The following is a 16,189-nucleotide window of genomic DNA, read 5'->3' as shown; positions in this document are numbered from 1 at the left end:
ATTTGAGTTGTATTGCATTTAGAGTTCTTATCATACTGTTTGCCTTTTAGTCATATTTGTGCAGTTCTTTATCTGATTTAGTAAATATAACTTTTATGAAGGGCATATATGGATATACTGAAGCCTGAAATATTTTTGCATTCCTTTCAACACTGAGCAGAATACCATATTCCTTATATAATTCTCAAACATCTTAAAATTTACATTTATCAAATCATTTCTTTTGATTTACATAGGCTTGGTAGACAAGAAGAAAAGTGGACTAATGATATAAAAGAACTTTTCCAGGACCAGAGCTGAAGGTAAAGGAAATTCCTCCAACAGAGTTGATCTGACAAATTTTGGTACTTTTTCAACATACCTTACCTTTTGTAAATATAATAAGTTACTGACAGTGAATTCAGTCCTGTTTATATTATAAAGGAAAAGTATAGAAGAGATAGTACTTTAAATTGATCTAACATAGGAAATGAATTTTTATAGCACAGTCATATATATATGCTAAAAATGTATCTGAAATATTAATTGTCCAAACTAAAAAGTGGTGAATGGCTCTGAGTAAATATTAACCAAATATTTCTGTTATAGAACAAGAGACTTAAACTTACTTGCAGAAGCATCCCAAAATTTTATTGATCCATCTGCATGACTAGATAAAAAATACATTAGTATTAATTATAGTAAATTTAAAAAATCATAATCATTCTAAATGCATAAAAACTTGAGTTCTTGTTAAAATTTGATTTAAAAACTCCATTCCAGTGAGAACTAATATATGTTAAACCATCTTCATGCTCATAACAATGGTTTACTTTTTTAAAAATGCACTAAAATTTAGATTTAAAAAAGAACAGTAATTGCTTAGATTTTACTGTAGAATTTATGTGTAATAGAGAAAAATGAAAACTGGCTTGAATGAACAATATATTTTTATACAAAATTTTTTATACAATAAAAAATACCTGAAGTAATTTTGATTACATTAAAACAATTTTGAAGTGAGTATCATAGCAAAATTAAAGTTAAGCTTCAAAAATAAAAAGCAAATCCTTAAACCTATCTGGAGCTGTATCATTATTTGGTAGTAACATAATGGCAATTCTATAAGAATTCATTCAGAAATTTAAAGGGTAGAATAACTCCCAACATTTTATGAGGTCAGCTTCATCCTGACACCAAAACCAAAAAAGAAAATTACAAAACCTTATTCCTCAAGAACAGGTATAAAAATTGTCAACAAAATATTAGCAAATAAAAAACATATAGAAAGGATAATGCATCATGACTAAATTGCAGTTTATCCTAGGAATGCAAGACTAGTTAAACAGTAAAAAAAAAAAAAAAAATTAATCACCGTATTGTTAGGCATCATACTGACAGATTAAAGAAGAAAAACCATGTGATCATCTCAATAAATACAAAAAAAGCATTTGTTTCTATCTTTTGGCTATTGTAAATAATACTTTTATGACATTCATGTACAAGTTTTGTATATACTTAAAAGTGGAAGTGCTCAATTATATGATAATTGTTTAGCTTTTTGAGACACTGCCAAACCATTTTCCCTATTAGCTCCACCATTTATATTCCCACTAGCAATGCCTGTGGTTCTAATTAATCTATATCCTTGTCAACATTTGTTATTTTCCTCTTTAAAATTTTTTTAGCCATCCTAGTGGGTATAAAGTGGTATATATAATTGGTGGCATTGATTTTCACTTCCCCAATGACTAATGATGTTAAGCATATTTTCATGTGCTTGTTAGCCATTTGTATTTCTTTCTTTGACAAAAAAAAGTAAACCTAAATCCTTTGCTCACTTAAAAAAGTTTGTCTTTTCATTGTTGAACTTTAAGAATTATTTATATATTCTGAATACTAAACCCTATCAGATATGATTTGAAAATTTTCTCCAACTCAGTGTCATCTTTATGTCTGATGATAAGAGCCATTTTATCTATTTTTTTCCTTTTGTTGTTTATGCTTTTGGTGTAATATTTAAGAAATCTTTGCCATAATCAAGATCATGAAAGATCACCACTTTGTTTTCTTCTTTGAATTGTATAACTTTAGCTGTTAATTCAAGTCTTTCATCATATTTGAGTTAATTTTTATATATGATATGAGGTAGGAGTCTAACTTTTTTTTTGAGTTTTTACTTAAATTCTAGTTACTTAAAATATAGTGTAATATTAACTTCAGAAGTAGATTTTAGTGACTCATCATTCACATATAAAACCCAGTGCCCTCCTTAATACCTATCAATTATCGGGCAGCCCAGGTGGCTCAGTGGCGTAGCGCCGTCTTCAGCCCAGGGCCTGATCCTGGAGACCAGGGATCGAGTCCCACATTGGGCTCCCTGCTGGAGCCTGCTTCTCCCTCTGCCTGTGTCTCTGCCTCTCTCTGTGTCTCATAAATAAATAGGTATTCTTTTTAAGATTTTATCACTTATCAAGCCCATCCCCCCATCCCTCTAGCAACTCTCTGTTCTCTATAGCTAAGAGTCTCTTATGGTTTGCCTCCTTTCCATTTTTTCCCCTTCCCCTATGTTTATCCATATTGTTTCTTAAATTCCACATATGAGTGTCTTTCTCTGGCTTATTTCACTTAACATAATAAACACTGTAAATGGCAAGATTTATTCTTTTTTATGGCTAATATTACATTGTGTATACATAATATGCCGCATCTTCTTTATCCATTCATCAATCAGTGGACATTTGAGCTCTTTTCATAATTTGGCTATTGTTGATAATGCTGCTATAAACATCAGTATGTATGTATCCCTTTGAATCAGTATTTTTGTATCTTTTATGTAAATAGCTAGTAGTGCTATTTACATAAAATTGCTGGCACTAGAATAGTCCTATTTTTAACTTTCTGAGTAACCTCCATACTGTTTTTCACAGTACTGCACTGGTTTGCATTCCCACCAACAGTGTAATTAGGTTCCCCTATTTCTGCATCCTCACTAACATTTGTTGTTTCCTGTGTTAATTTTAGCCATCTAAAAGATGTAAGGTGGTATCTCATTATGGTTTAGTTTGGAGTTCCCTGATGAGGAGCATGTTCCCTGATGAGCATCTTTTCATGTGTCTATTAGCCATCCGTATGTCTTGGGAAAAATAGATCTATTCATGTCTTCTGCCCAATTTTTAAGTGGGTTATATATTTTTTTGAGTGTTGAGATTGATAAATTCTTGATAGATTTTGGGGAGGGTTTAGCTTTATTCTTTGATGTGTGGATATCCAGTTCTCCTAGCAACTTTTGTTGATAAGATTATACTTTCTCCTATTAAAGGTTTTGGCAGCCTTATGAAAAATCAGTCTGTTTCATTAAATTATATTTCTAATCTTAAGACATTACCACACTGTCTTGATCACTGTAGTCGTGCAGAAAAATTTACAACTGGGAAGTGTGAGTCCTTCAACTTTGTTCTTTTTCAAGATTATTTTGATTATTTGGGGTCACTTACAATTTCATGAATTTTAGAATAACCTTTTTCATATCTGCCAAAAGGCCTTTGGGGTTTTGATAGGGATTGTAGTGAATCCACATATAACTTTTGAGATATTGCCATTTTAACAATATTAAGTCTTACATTCATAAACATGGGATGTCATTCCATTTATTTTTGTGTTTTTAAATTTCTTTCAGCAATGTTTCATAGTTTCTAGAAAGTGTATAAACATTTCATCTCCTTGGCTAAATTTGTTTCTAAGTATCTTATTTTACTTTTTGATGCTATTATAAATGGAATTGCTTTTTAATTTCCTTGGTGAATAATTGTTCATTGTTAGTATGTAAAAAAAACACTAATGCATATATAAGATTATGACATCTGCAAATAGAGCTAATGATCTTCCTTTTCACCGTAGATGCTTTTTATTTTTCTTGCCTCTTTTGGATAGAATTTCCAGTACAATAAGAAATAAAAGTAGCAAAAGCAGGGATCCTTGTCTTGTTCCTGATCTCAGAGGGAAAGCTTTCAGTCTCTCACCATCAAATATAATGTTATCTATGGGTTTTGCAAAAATGCTCTTTACCAGGTAAAGGAAGTTCCATTCCAGATTAAGGAACTTCCTCAATTATCTGAATATTGCTGTTGTGGGGGTTTTAAATCATGAAAGGGGCATCTACAAGAGATGACCGTGTTTTTTCTCCTCTCATTTTATTGATGCCAGTATTACGTTGATTTGTATATGCTGAAACACTCTTGTGTTCCTAGGATAAATCTCACTTGATCATTTGCTACTATTTTGTGAATACACTTGCATCGATATTTACAAGGAATATTGTTGCATAGTTTTCTTGTGATGTCTTTGGCTTTGGTGTTAGGGTAATGCTGGCCCCATAGAATGAGTTAAAACGTGTTCTTTTCTATTTTTTGGAAATGTTTGTGAAACATTTGGAGTTACCTCCTTAAATGATTGGTAGAATTCATCATAAAGCCATCTGATCTTGGCCTTTTCTTTGATGGAAGGTTTTGATTACCCTTTCGATCTCATTATAAAGTTCTTCATATTATCTATTTCTTCTTGAGTCAGTTTTAGTAGTTTGTTTCTCAGAATTTATCCGTTTCATCTAGGTCATTTACTTTGTTGGCATACAATTGTTCATAATATTCTTTTATAACCCTTTCTTGGTCGATAATATACTTTTAATTCTGATTTTAATACTTTGAGTGTTATATTTTTTTGTCAGTATAGTTAGTCAATTCTGTCCATATTTTCAAACAGCCAGGTTTTAGTTCTATTGAGTTCCTTTATTGCTTTTCTGACCTCTGTTTTGTTTATCTATGCTTAAATTTTTGTTCTTTCTTACATCTGCTAGCTTTAGGTTTTTGTTTTTTTTTTTTCCTAGTTCTTTGTATGTAAAGATAGGTTACTGATTAGAGAACTTTTCCTTCCTTTAATGTAGGCAGTATAGCTATTAAGTTTCCTTCTGGGTACTGGTTTTGCTACATGTCATTACTTTTTCTTTTTACTCATCTCAAAGTAGTTTCTAATTTCCTTTGGGATTTCTTCTTTGGTCTATTGTTTAAGAGAATGTTGCTTAATTTCCACGTATTTGTGATTGTTCCCATTTTCTTTCAGTTATTAACTACAAGTTTCATTATATTTTGGTTGGGGAAGAAACCATATCATTTCAGTCTTCCTACATTTATTAAGACTTGTTTTGTGGCCTAACATCTGCTCTGTTCTGGAGAATGGGCCTTCATGGACCTTTTAAAAAAATATGTGTTCTATTGTTCTGTTGTTGTTGGGTTGAGTGCGCTATATATTGTCTCTTAGATCGATGTTAGCTTATAGTGCTTTTCAAGTCCTCTGTTTCATTAGTGATATTCTGTCCAGTTTTCTCCATTAATTGCTGAAACTATTATTGTAAAACTATTTCCTACTTTAATTCTGTCCATTTTTGCTTCATATTTTGGAGTTCTATTATCGTATGTGTATAATATACCCATATAATATGCATTTGATCCTTTTATCAATATATAATCTCTTGTCTTTTGTAACAATTTTATTTTTTAAAAGATTTTATTCACTTATTCATGAGAGACACAGAGAAAGAAGCAGAGACACAGGCAGAGGGAGAAGCAGGCCTCCCACATGGAGCCTAATGTGGGGACTGATCCCCAGACTCAGGATCATTCCCAGGCCGAAGGCAGATGTCCAATTGCTGAGCCACTCGGGCGTCCCTCTTGTAACAATTTTAGACTTAAGATTGATTTTGTCTAAAAATCAGTATAGCCACACACACACACAAAATGAATACAGAAATTAAATTAGTGTAGCCACTCTCTCTCTGCCTTTCTTTAGTTTTGTTTGCATGGAACAGCTTTTTTCCATCCTTTCAATATATTTTTTGTCTTTGTAATTGAAATGTGTCTCTTATAGAAAGCATACAGTTAGATCATGTGTTTTTACCTGTTCTGCCAATCTCTGCCTCATAATTGGAGAGTGTAATTATCTAATTAAAGTATTAAAAAGGAAGGATTTCTGCCACCTTGTTATATATTTTCTATATGTCATATTTTTTTTTTTTGTTATTCAGTGCCTCCAAGGCTGCCTTCTTTTATGCTTAATTGACTTTTTAAAAATACCATTTTGCTTCCTTTCTTTTTTAAATTTATTTTTCTGTAAATATTTTAGTTTCTTTAGTGGTTACTTTGGGCATAAAATTAGGCTCTTAAATTTAAAACAATCTAGTTTGAATTAATGGTAGCTAGCTTCAATACCAAACCTCTATTGCTGTATGCTATATATAGCTGTTGCTATATAACTGCACTGTTTTGTCATTGTCACAAATTCTTCATGTGTTTTGCTCACTATCACCATGGATTTATAATTATGCTTGTATGTACTTGGAAAAAAAGTTGAGTTAAAAACAAAAGTAAGATAATATGGGCTTTTATATTTGCCTATGTACTTACCTTTACTGGTGTTCCTTATTTTCTTCAGAGGGCTTCAAATTACCATCTAATGTGTTTTCATTTCAGCCTGAAGAACTCCCATTAACATTTCTCTTAAGGCAGATCTACTAGCAATAATTTTCCCATCTTTTGTTTATCTAAGAATGTTTAAATTCTTCAGTTTTGAAAATTAGTTTTGCTGGATATTGAACTCTTGGTTAAAAGTTATTTCTTTCAGAATTTTAAATACATCAGCCCACCATCTCTATCTTCATGGTTTCTAATGAGAAATTGGCCTAATCTTATTGAGGATCCCTTGTACTTGATAAATTGTTTCTCTCACTGCCTTCAACATCCTCTCTCTGGATTTTCTCAGTCTTTGTCTTTCAACAATTTGATCATAATGTATTTCAGTGTGGATCTCTCTGAATTTATCCTATTCATATTTTACTGAAATTCTTAGATATATGTTAACTTTTCATCAAATGGGGGAAGTTTACAAGTCATTATTTCTTCAAATATTCTTTATGTTCCTTAACCTCTCTCTTTATGGTGCTTCCATTATGTGTATTTTGTTAAGGTTAATGGTGTCCCACAGGTCTCTTAGATACTTTTATTAGTTTTCATCCTATTTTTTTTTAATCTTCAGATGGAATCATTTTCAATGACCTATCTTCAAATTCACTTATTCTTTTTTCTGCCTGCTCAAATCTGAAGATGAATCCCTCTCATGAGGTTTTCATCTCTGTTATTGTAATTTTCAGCACCAGAATTTATATTTATTTTCTTTTAAAACAAATTTTCTTGCTTTATTAATATTCTGTGTTTGGTGAAACTAATTCTTCTAATTACCTTCAATTTTTGTTTATGATTTCTTTTAGCTCTTTAAGCATATTTAAGATAGTTGATTTAAAATCTTCACATAGTAAGTAAAATGTCTTGGCTTCCTCAGGGACAGTTTCAATTAAATTCTTTTCTCCCCTCTGAATGGGCCATGATTTTTTTCTTTATATGTTTCGTATTTTGCTATTGTTGAAAAAATGGACTTTTGAGTATTAATTAGGAAACTGAAAATTAGATTCTTCCCCTTCCGAAGTTTTTCTGTTGATGCTTATTGTAAGTTTTTGTTGTTAGTTTAGAAAAACCCCTATGTAAACAGTTTTTTAAAGATTGTATTCTTTATTGTATGTGGCCTCTGAAATCTCTGCTCTATTAACTTATTGGTTAGCTAGTGATTTGACAGCAATTTCATTAAATGACTGTAGCCCAACAACAGCAACAATAATAAACCGTCTCTTTGTCTTAGCAAATTAGTTCTATTAGAAAACTGCTGCAATGAAAGCCAGGTTATTTCCGACTCTGCATTAGCTTTCACTTCCTGTTTGCATGGTGCCTAAAGTTCATCTAGAAGGGAACTCTTAGAACTTCTCAGGTATTTTCTTAGCATGTATTCAGCTGTAGGCATTCATGTGGACATCCTGATTTTGCAGTATATGTGGGAGCTTTACAAAGCCTTTCTTCCCATGTATTTTCTTATAAGGCCTATTCTTTCCAGAGTACAAACTATTATTTGCCCCTGTCCCAGGTGCACTGGAACTGGTACATCTGCCTTTACTCAGATAAATGCCTTCCAGGAAGCCCTGGAAGCTCTAGCCCTGGGAAAACTCTGAGACAGGGAAAACAAAGATAAGGCCTTGAGCTAATCCTACAGGTAGGCATCAAACAGGTAAACAAAAGGGGCAAAGACAACTACAATTCTTTAAGAATAAAGTCTGTATTTATTACTCTTTCTGACACCAGAGGAATGTAAGCTGCTATATTTACGGCCACCACTGAGGTGGGAGTGGTAGACTATAAATGGGTAAGGTAAAATGCCATATGCTCTCTTACCAAAATTCAGCAGCTTTAAAAAAAAAAGATATACAGTTGACATTTAACATTATATTAGTTTCAGGTGTATAGTATAATTAGGTTTCCGCACATTTTGTAAAATAAGTACCAAGAGTATAGTTAACATCTATCACCATACATAGTTACAAATATTTTTGTGTGTGTGTGAGAGCTTTGAAATCTACCTTTTTAGCAACTTTCAAATATACAGCACAGTATTATAAACTATACTCACCATGCTATGCATTACATCCCATGATTTATTTATTTTATAGCAACTTCTTTCTTCATTAAACATTCCCCTGGTTGTTATAAATTTTCTATTAGATTCTAGAGTTCTAAAAAAAATTATTCTGTTTTTGCCAGCTTAATACTTATTTTAGTAGAGAAACCACTCCTACTCTCACATTTTCAATAATGTAACTTCCTGACATTTCAAAATATTTTTTTTACTTAACTATAACACACTTATAACATGAATCATAAAATTATAACACAATGAAGTATCACAAATAATACATCTGAATAATCACTCAGATTAAAAAATAGAACATCAACCAAAACACTTTCATTCTCTTTTCCAATCACTATTCCTGTATCTTCCCCAATAGTAGCCATTTTGTTGTCTTTTAGCCTCTATATAAGTTTTACTAGTTTTTGAAATATCTGTAAGTGGAACCAAATATTTTGAGTCTAGTTTCTTTTGGTCAATAATATGTATTAATGTAATACATGTCATAATGTCAAATTGATTTGTGTATTGTGTGAGGTGATAGAGTAAAACACTATTGCTGTTTAGAATGGCACTGTATGAAAACACCTCAGCATATTTATCCACTCTGTGTTGTTAAAATTTAAGTTGTTTCTATTTTGGCGCTGTCACAAATTGTGTGGTTCTGAAAACCTTTGATACCTGTATTTTGGAACACATATACAAATTTTTGTTAGACATATATCTGGGAGTGAATTAGTGGTTCAAAAAGCTAATAGATGATGCCAAAGAATTTTCCAAAGAGGGTATAACAAATTTGCATGCCCACTAAAACTTTAAAGGAGTTCTAGTTGTTCTACAACATCAGAAAAAGTCTGGACAGTCTCTTTAAAATTTTATCCATTCTGCTGGGTATATGCAATGTTATCTCATTGTGTTTGAATTTATACTACTCTGATGAGTGATGAACACCTTTCTACACTTATATCCGTTTGGTTACTTCTTTTGTTAGGTCAGTTGGCCATTTTTTTCCTATTGAGTTGACTGTCTCTTTTTCATTTATTTATCATAATTATTTATACATCTGATATAAGCACTTCACTATATACATATGATGTAAGAATCTTCCCTGGACTTGTATTTTCAGGATCTTAATGGTGTCTTTTGAGGAAGAGAAGTTCTTATTTTTAATGTAATCTAATTTATAATTTTTTCCTTTTTGGTTAATGCTAATTATATTTTTTTAATTAAATCTTCCCAAACCACAAGAAAATATTCTCCTCTATTATCCTCCTGAATACATATGGTTTTCTTGTAGCTTTTAATTTTATTTACCTGAAATAAAGTTTTAGTGTGATGTGATTCCATCACACTATGGACAAAGATTTTATGTTTAGATGTTTATATGGACAAAGATTCCATATAAACATCTAATTAACCAGAATAATTTATTTAAAAGTTCCTTTCCTCACTGCTTTGCAGAGTCAGGTTCATAAAGAATCAATTCTCTGATGTTTCTGGACTTTCTCTTTCATTCACTGTTGTCTGGCAGAGTCCATATTTCTACCATCAACACACAATCTTAGTCACTATTATTATATAATAACTCTGAATGTCTAGTAATTTAATTTTTTAAGTTTTAATTTAAATTCCAATTAACATACAGTATAATATTAGTTTCAGATGTACAATATAGTGATTCAATACTTCCATACATCACTAGGTGCTAATAACAATTACTCCTTAATCATTGTCACCTATTTAAACCATCCCCTCACCAACCTCCCTTCTGGTTATCATCAGTTTGTCCTCTATAGTTAAGAGTCTATTTCTTGATTTATTTTTATTTCCCTTTGCTTATTTTGTTTCTTAAATTGCACATATAAGTGAAATCATATGGATTTGTCTCTCTGACTGTCTTATTTTTTTTAGCTCTCTTATTTCTTTTACTCTCTATCTCCACCCACATCTTTAAAATTGGCAAGATTTCATTCTTTTTTATGACTGAGGAATATTCCATTGTATATTTATACCACAACTTGATACATACATCAGTTGACGGCCACTTGAGCTATTTCCATCACTTGGTTATTGTAGATAATGCTGCTATAAACATCAATTCATTCACTTTTGATTAGTATTTTTCTATGTAGATAAATACCTTGATCTGTAATTGTTTGTAAAGTAGTTCTACTTATAACTTTTTAAGGAACCTCCAATACTGTTTTTCACAGTGGCTGCACCAGTTTGCATTCCTAAAAACAGTGTAAGAGGGTTGCCCTTTTTCCAGATCCACACCAACACTTGTTTTTTCTGTGTTGTTGATTTTAGCCATTTTGATAGCTGTGAGGTAATATCTCATTGTAGTTTTGATTTGCATTTCCCTAATGATGAGTGATGTTGACCATCTTTTCATGTCTGTTGGCTATCTATATGTCTTTGGAAAAAATAACTATTCACATCTTAGCCCATTTTTAAAAATTGGATTATGTGTTTTTGGGGTGTTAAGTTATATAAATTGGATGGAAGTTATGTAGTTTGCATACTAACCCTTTATAAGATACATCATTTGAAAATATCTTCTATTCATAAGTTTCTTTTAGTTTTGTTAATTGTTTCCTTCACTATGCATAAGCTTTTTGTTTTGATGTAGTCCCAATAGTTTATATTTGCTTTTGTTTTCCCTTGTCTCAGGAGAAACATCTAGAAAGAAGTTGCTATGGTCTATGTCAAAAAAGTTATGGCTTGTGTTCTCTTCTAGGATTTTTATGGTTTCAGGTATCACATTTAGGTCTGTAATCCATTTTGAATTTATTTTTGTGAATGGTGTGAGAAAGTGGTCCAGTTTCATTCTTTTGTATTTAGCTGCCCATTTTTCCCAATGCTATTTGTTGAAGAGACTTTTTCCCATTGTATATTCTTTCTTCCTTTTTCAGAGGTTACTTGACCATATAATTTCAGGTTTATTTCGGGGTTTTCTATTCTGTTCTCTGATCTATGTATCTATTTCTGTGCCAGTACCATACTGTTTTGGTTACTAAAGCTTTGTAATGTAACTTGAAGTCTGGAAATGTGATGCCTCCAGCTTAGTTTTTCATTCTCAGTGTTGCTTTGGCTATTTGGAGTTTTTTTGTGGTTCCATAAACATTTGAGGATTGTTTGTTCTAGCTCTGTGAAAAATGCTGGTGGTATTTTGATAGAGATGGTATTAAATGTGTAGATTGCTTTGGGCAATATAGACATTTGAACAGAACTTGTTCTTCCAATCCATCAGGATCTTTCTGTTTGTGTAATCTTCAATTTCTTTTATCGGTATTTTATAGTTTTCAGAATACAGGTCTTTCACTGCTTTGGTTAGGCTTATTCCTAGGTATTTTATTACTTCGGTGCAATTGTAAATGGGATTGATTCCTTAGCTCCTTTTTCTGCTGTTTCATTATTGGTGTATAGAAATGCAACAGCTCTCTATACTTTTATTTGTATCCTGCAATGTTACTGAATTTGTTTATCAATCCAAGTAGTTTTCTGGTGGAGTCTTTTGGTTTTTCTGATATAGTGTCATGTCATCTGTAAATAGTGAAAGTTTATTTCTTGCCATTTGGATACCTTTTCTTTTTCTTGTCTGATTGCTGTGGCTAGGACTTCTTCTAATACTATATTGAATAAAAGTGGTCAGAATGGACATCTGTGTCTTCTTCCCAATCTTAGGAGAAACCTCTCAGTTTTTGCCCATTGTGGATTGTATTAACTGTGGATTTCTTCAACTATGGCCTTTATGATATTGAGGTATGTTCCCTCTATCCCTACTTTTTTGAGGTTTTTACCATGAATCGGTGTTGTACTTTGTCAAACACTGTTTCTGCATATATTGAAATGATCATATGGTTCTTATCCTTTTATTTATGTGATGTGTCATGTTGATTTGAAAATATTGAACCACTCTTGTAACTCAAGAATAAATCCCACTTGATTGTGGTCAATGATTTTTTAAAATATATTGTTGGATTTCATTAGTATTTTGTTGAGAATTTCTGCACCTATATACATCAGAGATATTGGCCTGTAGTTCTCTTTTTTTGTGGTGGTGTTATCTGGTTTTGGAATGAGGATAATGTTGGGTTCATTGAATGAATTTTGAAGTTTTCCTTCCATTTCTTTTTTTTTTTTCTTTTTTGCAATAGTTTGAAAAGAATAGGTATTAACTTTTCTTTAAGTGTTTGGTAGAATTCCCCTGTGAATCCATCTGTTTCTGGACTTGTTTGTGCAGTTTTTCGATTACTGATTCCATTTCTCTGATGGTTATCCTCTGTTCCAATTTTCTATTTCTTCTTTTTTTTAAAAAAAGATTTTATTTTTTATTCGAGATTGAGAGAGAGAGGAGGGCAGAGACACAGACAGAAGGAGAAGCAGGCTTCATGCAGGGAGCCTGATATGGAACTCAATCCTGGGACTCCAGGATCACACCCTGGGCCAAAGGCAGGCGCTAAACTGCTGAGCCACCCAGGGATCCCAGTTCTTTATTTCTTCTTATTTCAGTTTTGGCAGTTTATATCTTTCTATGAATTCATCCATTTTCCCTAGGTTGTCCAATTTTGGCCTATAGTTTTTCATAATATTCTCTTATAATTGTTTTTCTGTAATATTGGTTGTTATTATCTTTCTCATTTGTAATTTTATTTGGGTCATTTCTCTTTTCTCTTTAATGAGTCTGGCTAGAGATTTATCAATTTTATTAATTTTTTTCAAAGAACTATGTCCTGCTTCTTTGATCATTTCTATTGTTTTTTAGTGTCCATACCATTTATTTCTTTCCTTCTGTTGGCTTAGGCTTCATTTGTTATTCTTTTTCTAACTCCTTTTGGTATAAGTTTAGATTATTGAGATTTTTCTTGCCTCTTTGGGTAAGTCTGTATTGCTATAAACTCTCCTATGACCACTTTTGTTTTATCCCAAACATTTTGTACCATTGTGTTTTCATTTTCATTTGTTTCCATGTATTTTGTATTTCTTCTTTTATATCCTGGTTGATCTATTCATTGTTCAGTAGCATGTCATTTAATCTCCGTGTGTTTGTGGTAGTTCCAGATTTTCCCTGTGATGTCTTCTAGTTTCATAGAGTCATAATGAGAAAAGGCACATGGTATGACTTCAATCTTCTTGTATTCATTTAGGCCTATTTTGTGATCTAATATGTAATTTATTCTGGAGAATCTCCCATGTGCACTTGTTAAGAAGGTATATTCTGCTGTTTTAGGAAGGAATGTTCTTAATATACCTGTTAAGTTGATCTGGTCCAGAGTGTCATTAAAAACATTGTTTCCTTGTTGATTTTCTGTTTGGATGACCTGTCCATTGACATAAATGGAGTGTTATAGTCCCTCTATGATTGTGTTATTATTAATTCTTTCATATTTGTTTTGTTTTATGTATTTAGGTGCTCCTGTGCTAGGTGCATAAATATTTACAACTGTTGTAGCTTTTATTGGATTGTTCCCTTTATATATATAGTATCCTTCCTTTGTTGTCCCTTGTTACGTCATTGTTTTAAAGTCCAATTTGTCTGATGTATTGTTACTCTGTCTTCTTTTTGACATCCATTCATGTGATAAATGTTTCTCCCTTCTACATTGATTCTGCAAGTGTCTTTAGGTCTAAAATGAGTCTCTTATAGGCAGCATATAGATAGGTCTTGTTTGTTTTTATCCATTCTGACAGCCTATGTCTTTTAACTGGAGCATTTAGTTCATTTAAATTCAAAGTAATTCTTGATAGATATGTATTCATTGCTGTTTTATTACTTGTCGTTTCTGGAGATTTTCTCTGAGCCCTTTTTATCTTTCATATTTTGCTGATTTTCTTTAGTGATATATATGGATTTCTTTCTCTTTTTATTCTTTCCATGTTTATTAGTGGTTTTTGGAATATGGTTACCAGTAAGTTTGTATATGAACTCTTTTGCATATAGCAGTCTATGTTAAGTCTTTTAAGTTTGAACCCATTATTTTCTCCTTTCCCCTGCCCCATATTTTAGGTATATGTTATTATATTTTATATCCTTAAAAAAAAATATTTTATATCCTTGTTTTTGTGAGTTCCGTAACTAATTTTTTAAATGAATAAATGAAATGAAAAAAATGAATAAAAACATTCATTTTTACCGCTTTTGAGTTTTCCTGCCTCTATTCTGTCATTTCTGGTCTCTCTTCACTTAGAGTCCCCTTTAATATTTCTTGTAGGGCTGGTTTATTGGTCATGAATTCCCTTAGTTTCTGTTTGGGAAATTTTTTCTTTCTCTTTGTTTTTAGAATGATAGCTTTGCTGGATAGAGTACTCTTTTTTTTTTTTTTTAAATATTTTTATTTGTTTGTTTTTATTTAATTAATTAATTTATAAGAATGGGGGAGGAACAGATAGAGAGGGACAAGCAGACTCCATGCAGAGTGTGGAGCTTGATACGAGGCTTGATCTCATGACCCTGAGATCATGACCTGAGCCAAAATCAAGAGTCAGATACTCAATCAACTGAGCCACAGAGGCTCCTCTGTATAAAGAATTCTTAGCTGCAGATTTTTCCCTCTCAGCACTTTGAATACATTATACCACTTCCTTCTGTTTTTTTCAAGTTTCTGTTGAAAAATCTGCTGTTATGGGTTTTCCTTATTTTAATAACTTATTTTTTCTTGCTGCTTTTAAGATTTTCTTTATTACTATATTACACAAATTTAATTATAATATGTCTTGGTGTGGGCCCTGCTTTTTGTTGATTATGATGGGAGTTCTCTGTGCCTCCTGGATCTGGATGTCTGTTTTTTACCCAGATTAGGGAAGTTTTCAGCTATTCTTCAAATAAATTTTCTGCCTACTTTTTTCTCTTTTCCTGGGATTCCTATGAGTGTTGTTACATTTGATGAAGTCACTGAGTTCCCTCATCTATTCTCATTTTGCATAATTTTTTCTCTCTTTTGTTCAGCTTCATTTCTTTCCATTAATTTGTCTTCTAGGTCACTAATTTGTTCTTCTGCTTCTTCCAGCCTGCTGTTCATTGCATCAAGGTTTCTGATGTTGCTTATTGCACTCTTTATGTCTGATTCGCCTAAGGCATCAGGGAGTGCATCCAGGATGTGTTGCATACCCTGTGTTGTGTGTTCTGGCTCCTCTATTCTTCAGGCCAGTTATCTGTAGAGATTCTCTTCGCCTGATATGAGTAGTGTTTGGTCCCTTGTATGAATGTGGTGAGTTTTAACTATGTTTGATTTGGTCTGTTTTTGAAATAAGATATGTCACCACTTGTTTTGGAACTGAGGCCCTGCAAAACTCTCTAGTCAGGAGACATGGTGTCAACAAGGGCTTCTGCTGGTCTCCTGGGGGCAGGTCTGTCACACTAGAGCTGAAGTAAGCATGACTGAGAAGAACAGTTCCCCTGGGAAGCAAGTTAGGCAGCTAGTCTGTTAGACACTAGTCTGTGCTATGCTGCTTCCTGCAGGTGGCTCTGTGTTTATGTTGAGGGGGAGGGGAAGGGAAATGGTGCCCACCTAGCTCCCTTGTTCCAAGAGAGGTGTCTCTTTGAATGTCACCTCTCAGGGTCATGCCCTGAGAATGGCAAATAATCTCCCTACTGTGTGCCCCCAGGAAAGCTTCAGATTGCTGTTTCAATGCCATATGCCCCCAGGTT

At 32.5% G+C, this 16,189-nt stretch overlaps 1 protein-coding gene across 11 annotated transcripts in view; it reads right to left on the bottom strand.

Annotated features, from left to right (window-relative positions):
* STXBP5L (syntaxin binding protein 5L) overlaps window positions 1-16,189 on the bottom strand; it is a 389,595-nt gene that overhangs the window by 122,005 nt on the left and 251,401 nt on the right. For all 11 annotated transcript variants that reach the window (XM_025990142.2, XM_072724595.1, XM_025990141.2 and 8 more), the window contains exon 15: window positions 609-649. In XM_025990142.2, coding sequence (XP_025845927.1) covers window positions 609-649 — 41 coding nt within the window. The remainder of the gene's footprint in view (window positions 1-608; window positions 650-16,189) is intronic.

Source organism: Vulpes vulpes, chromosome 1 (assembly GCF_048418805.1).
Source record: "Vulpes vulpes isolate BD-2025 chromosome 1, VulVul3, whole genome shotgun sequence".
Classification (NCBI taxonomy): Eukaryota; Metazoa; Chordata; class Mammalia; order Carnivora; family Canidae; genus Vulpes; species Vulpes vulpes.
This window is presented reverse-complemented; position numbering and strand designations above follow the sequence as displayed.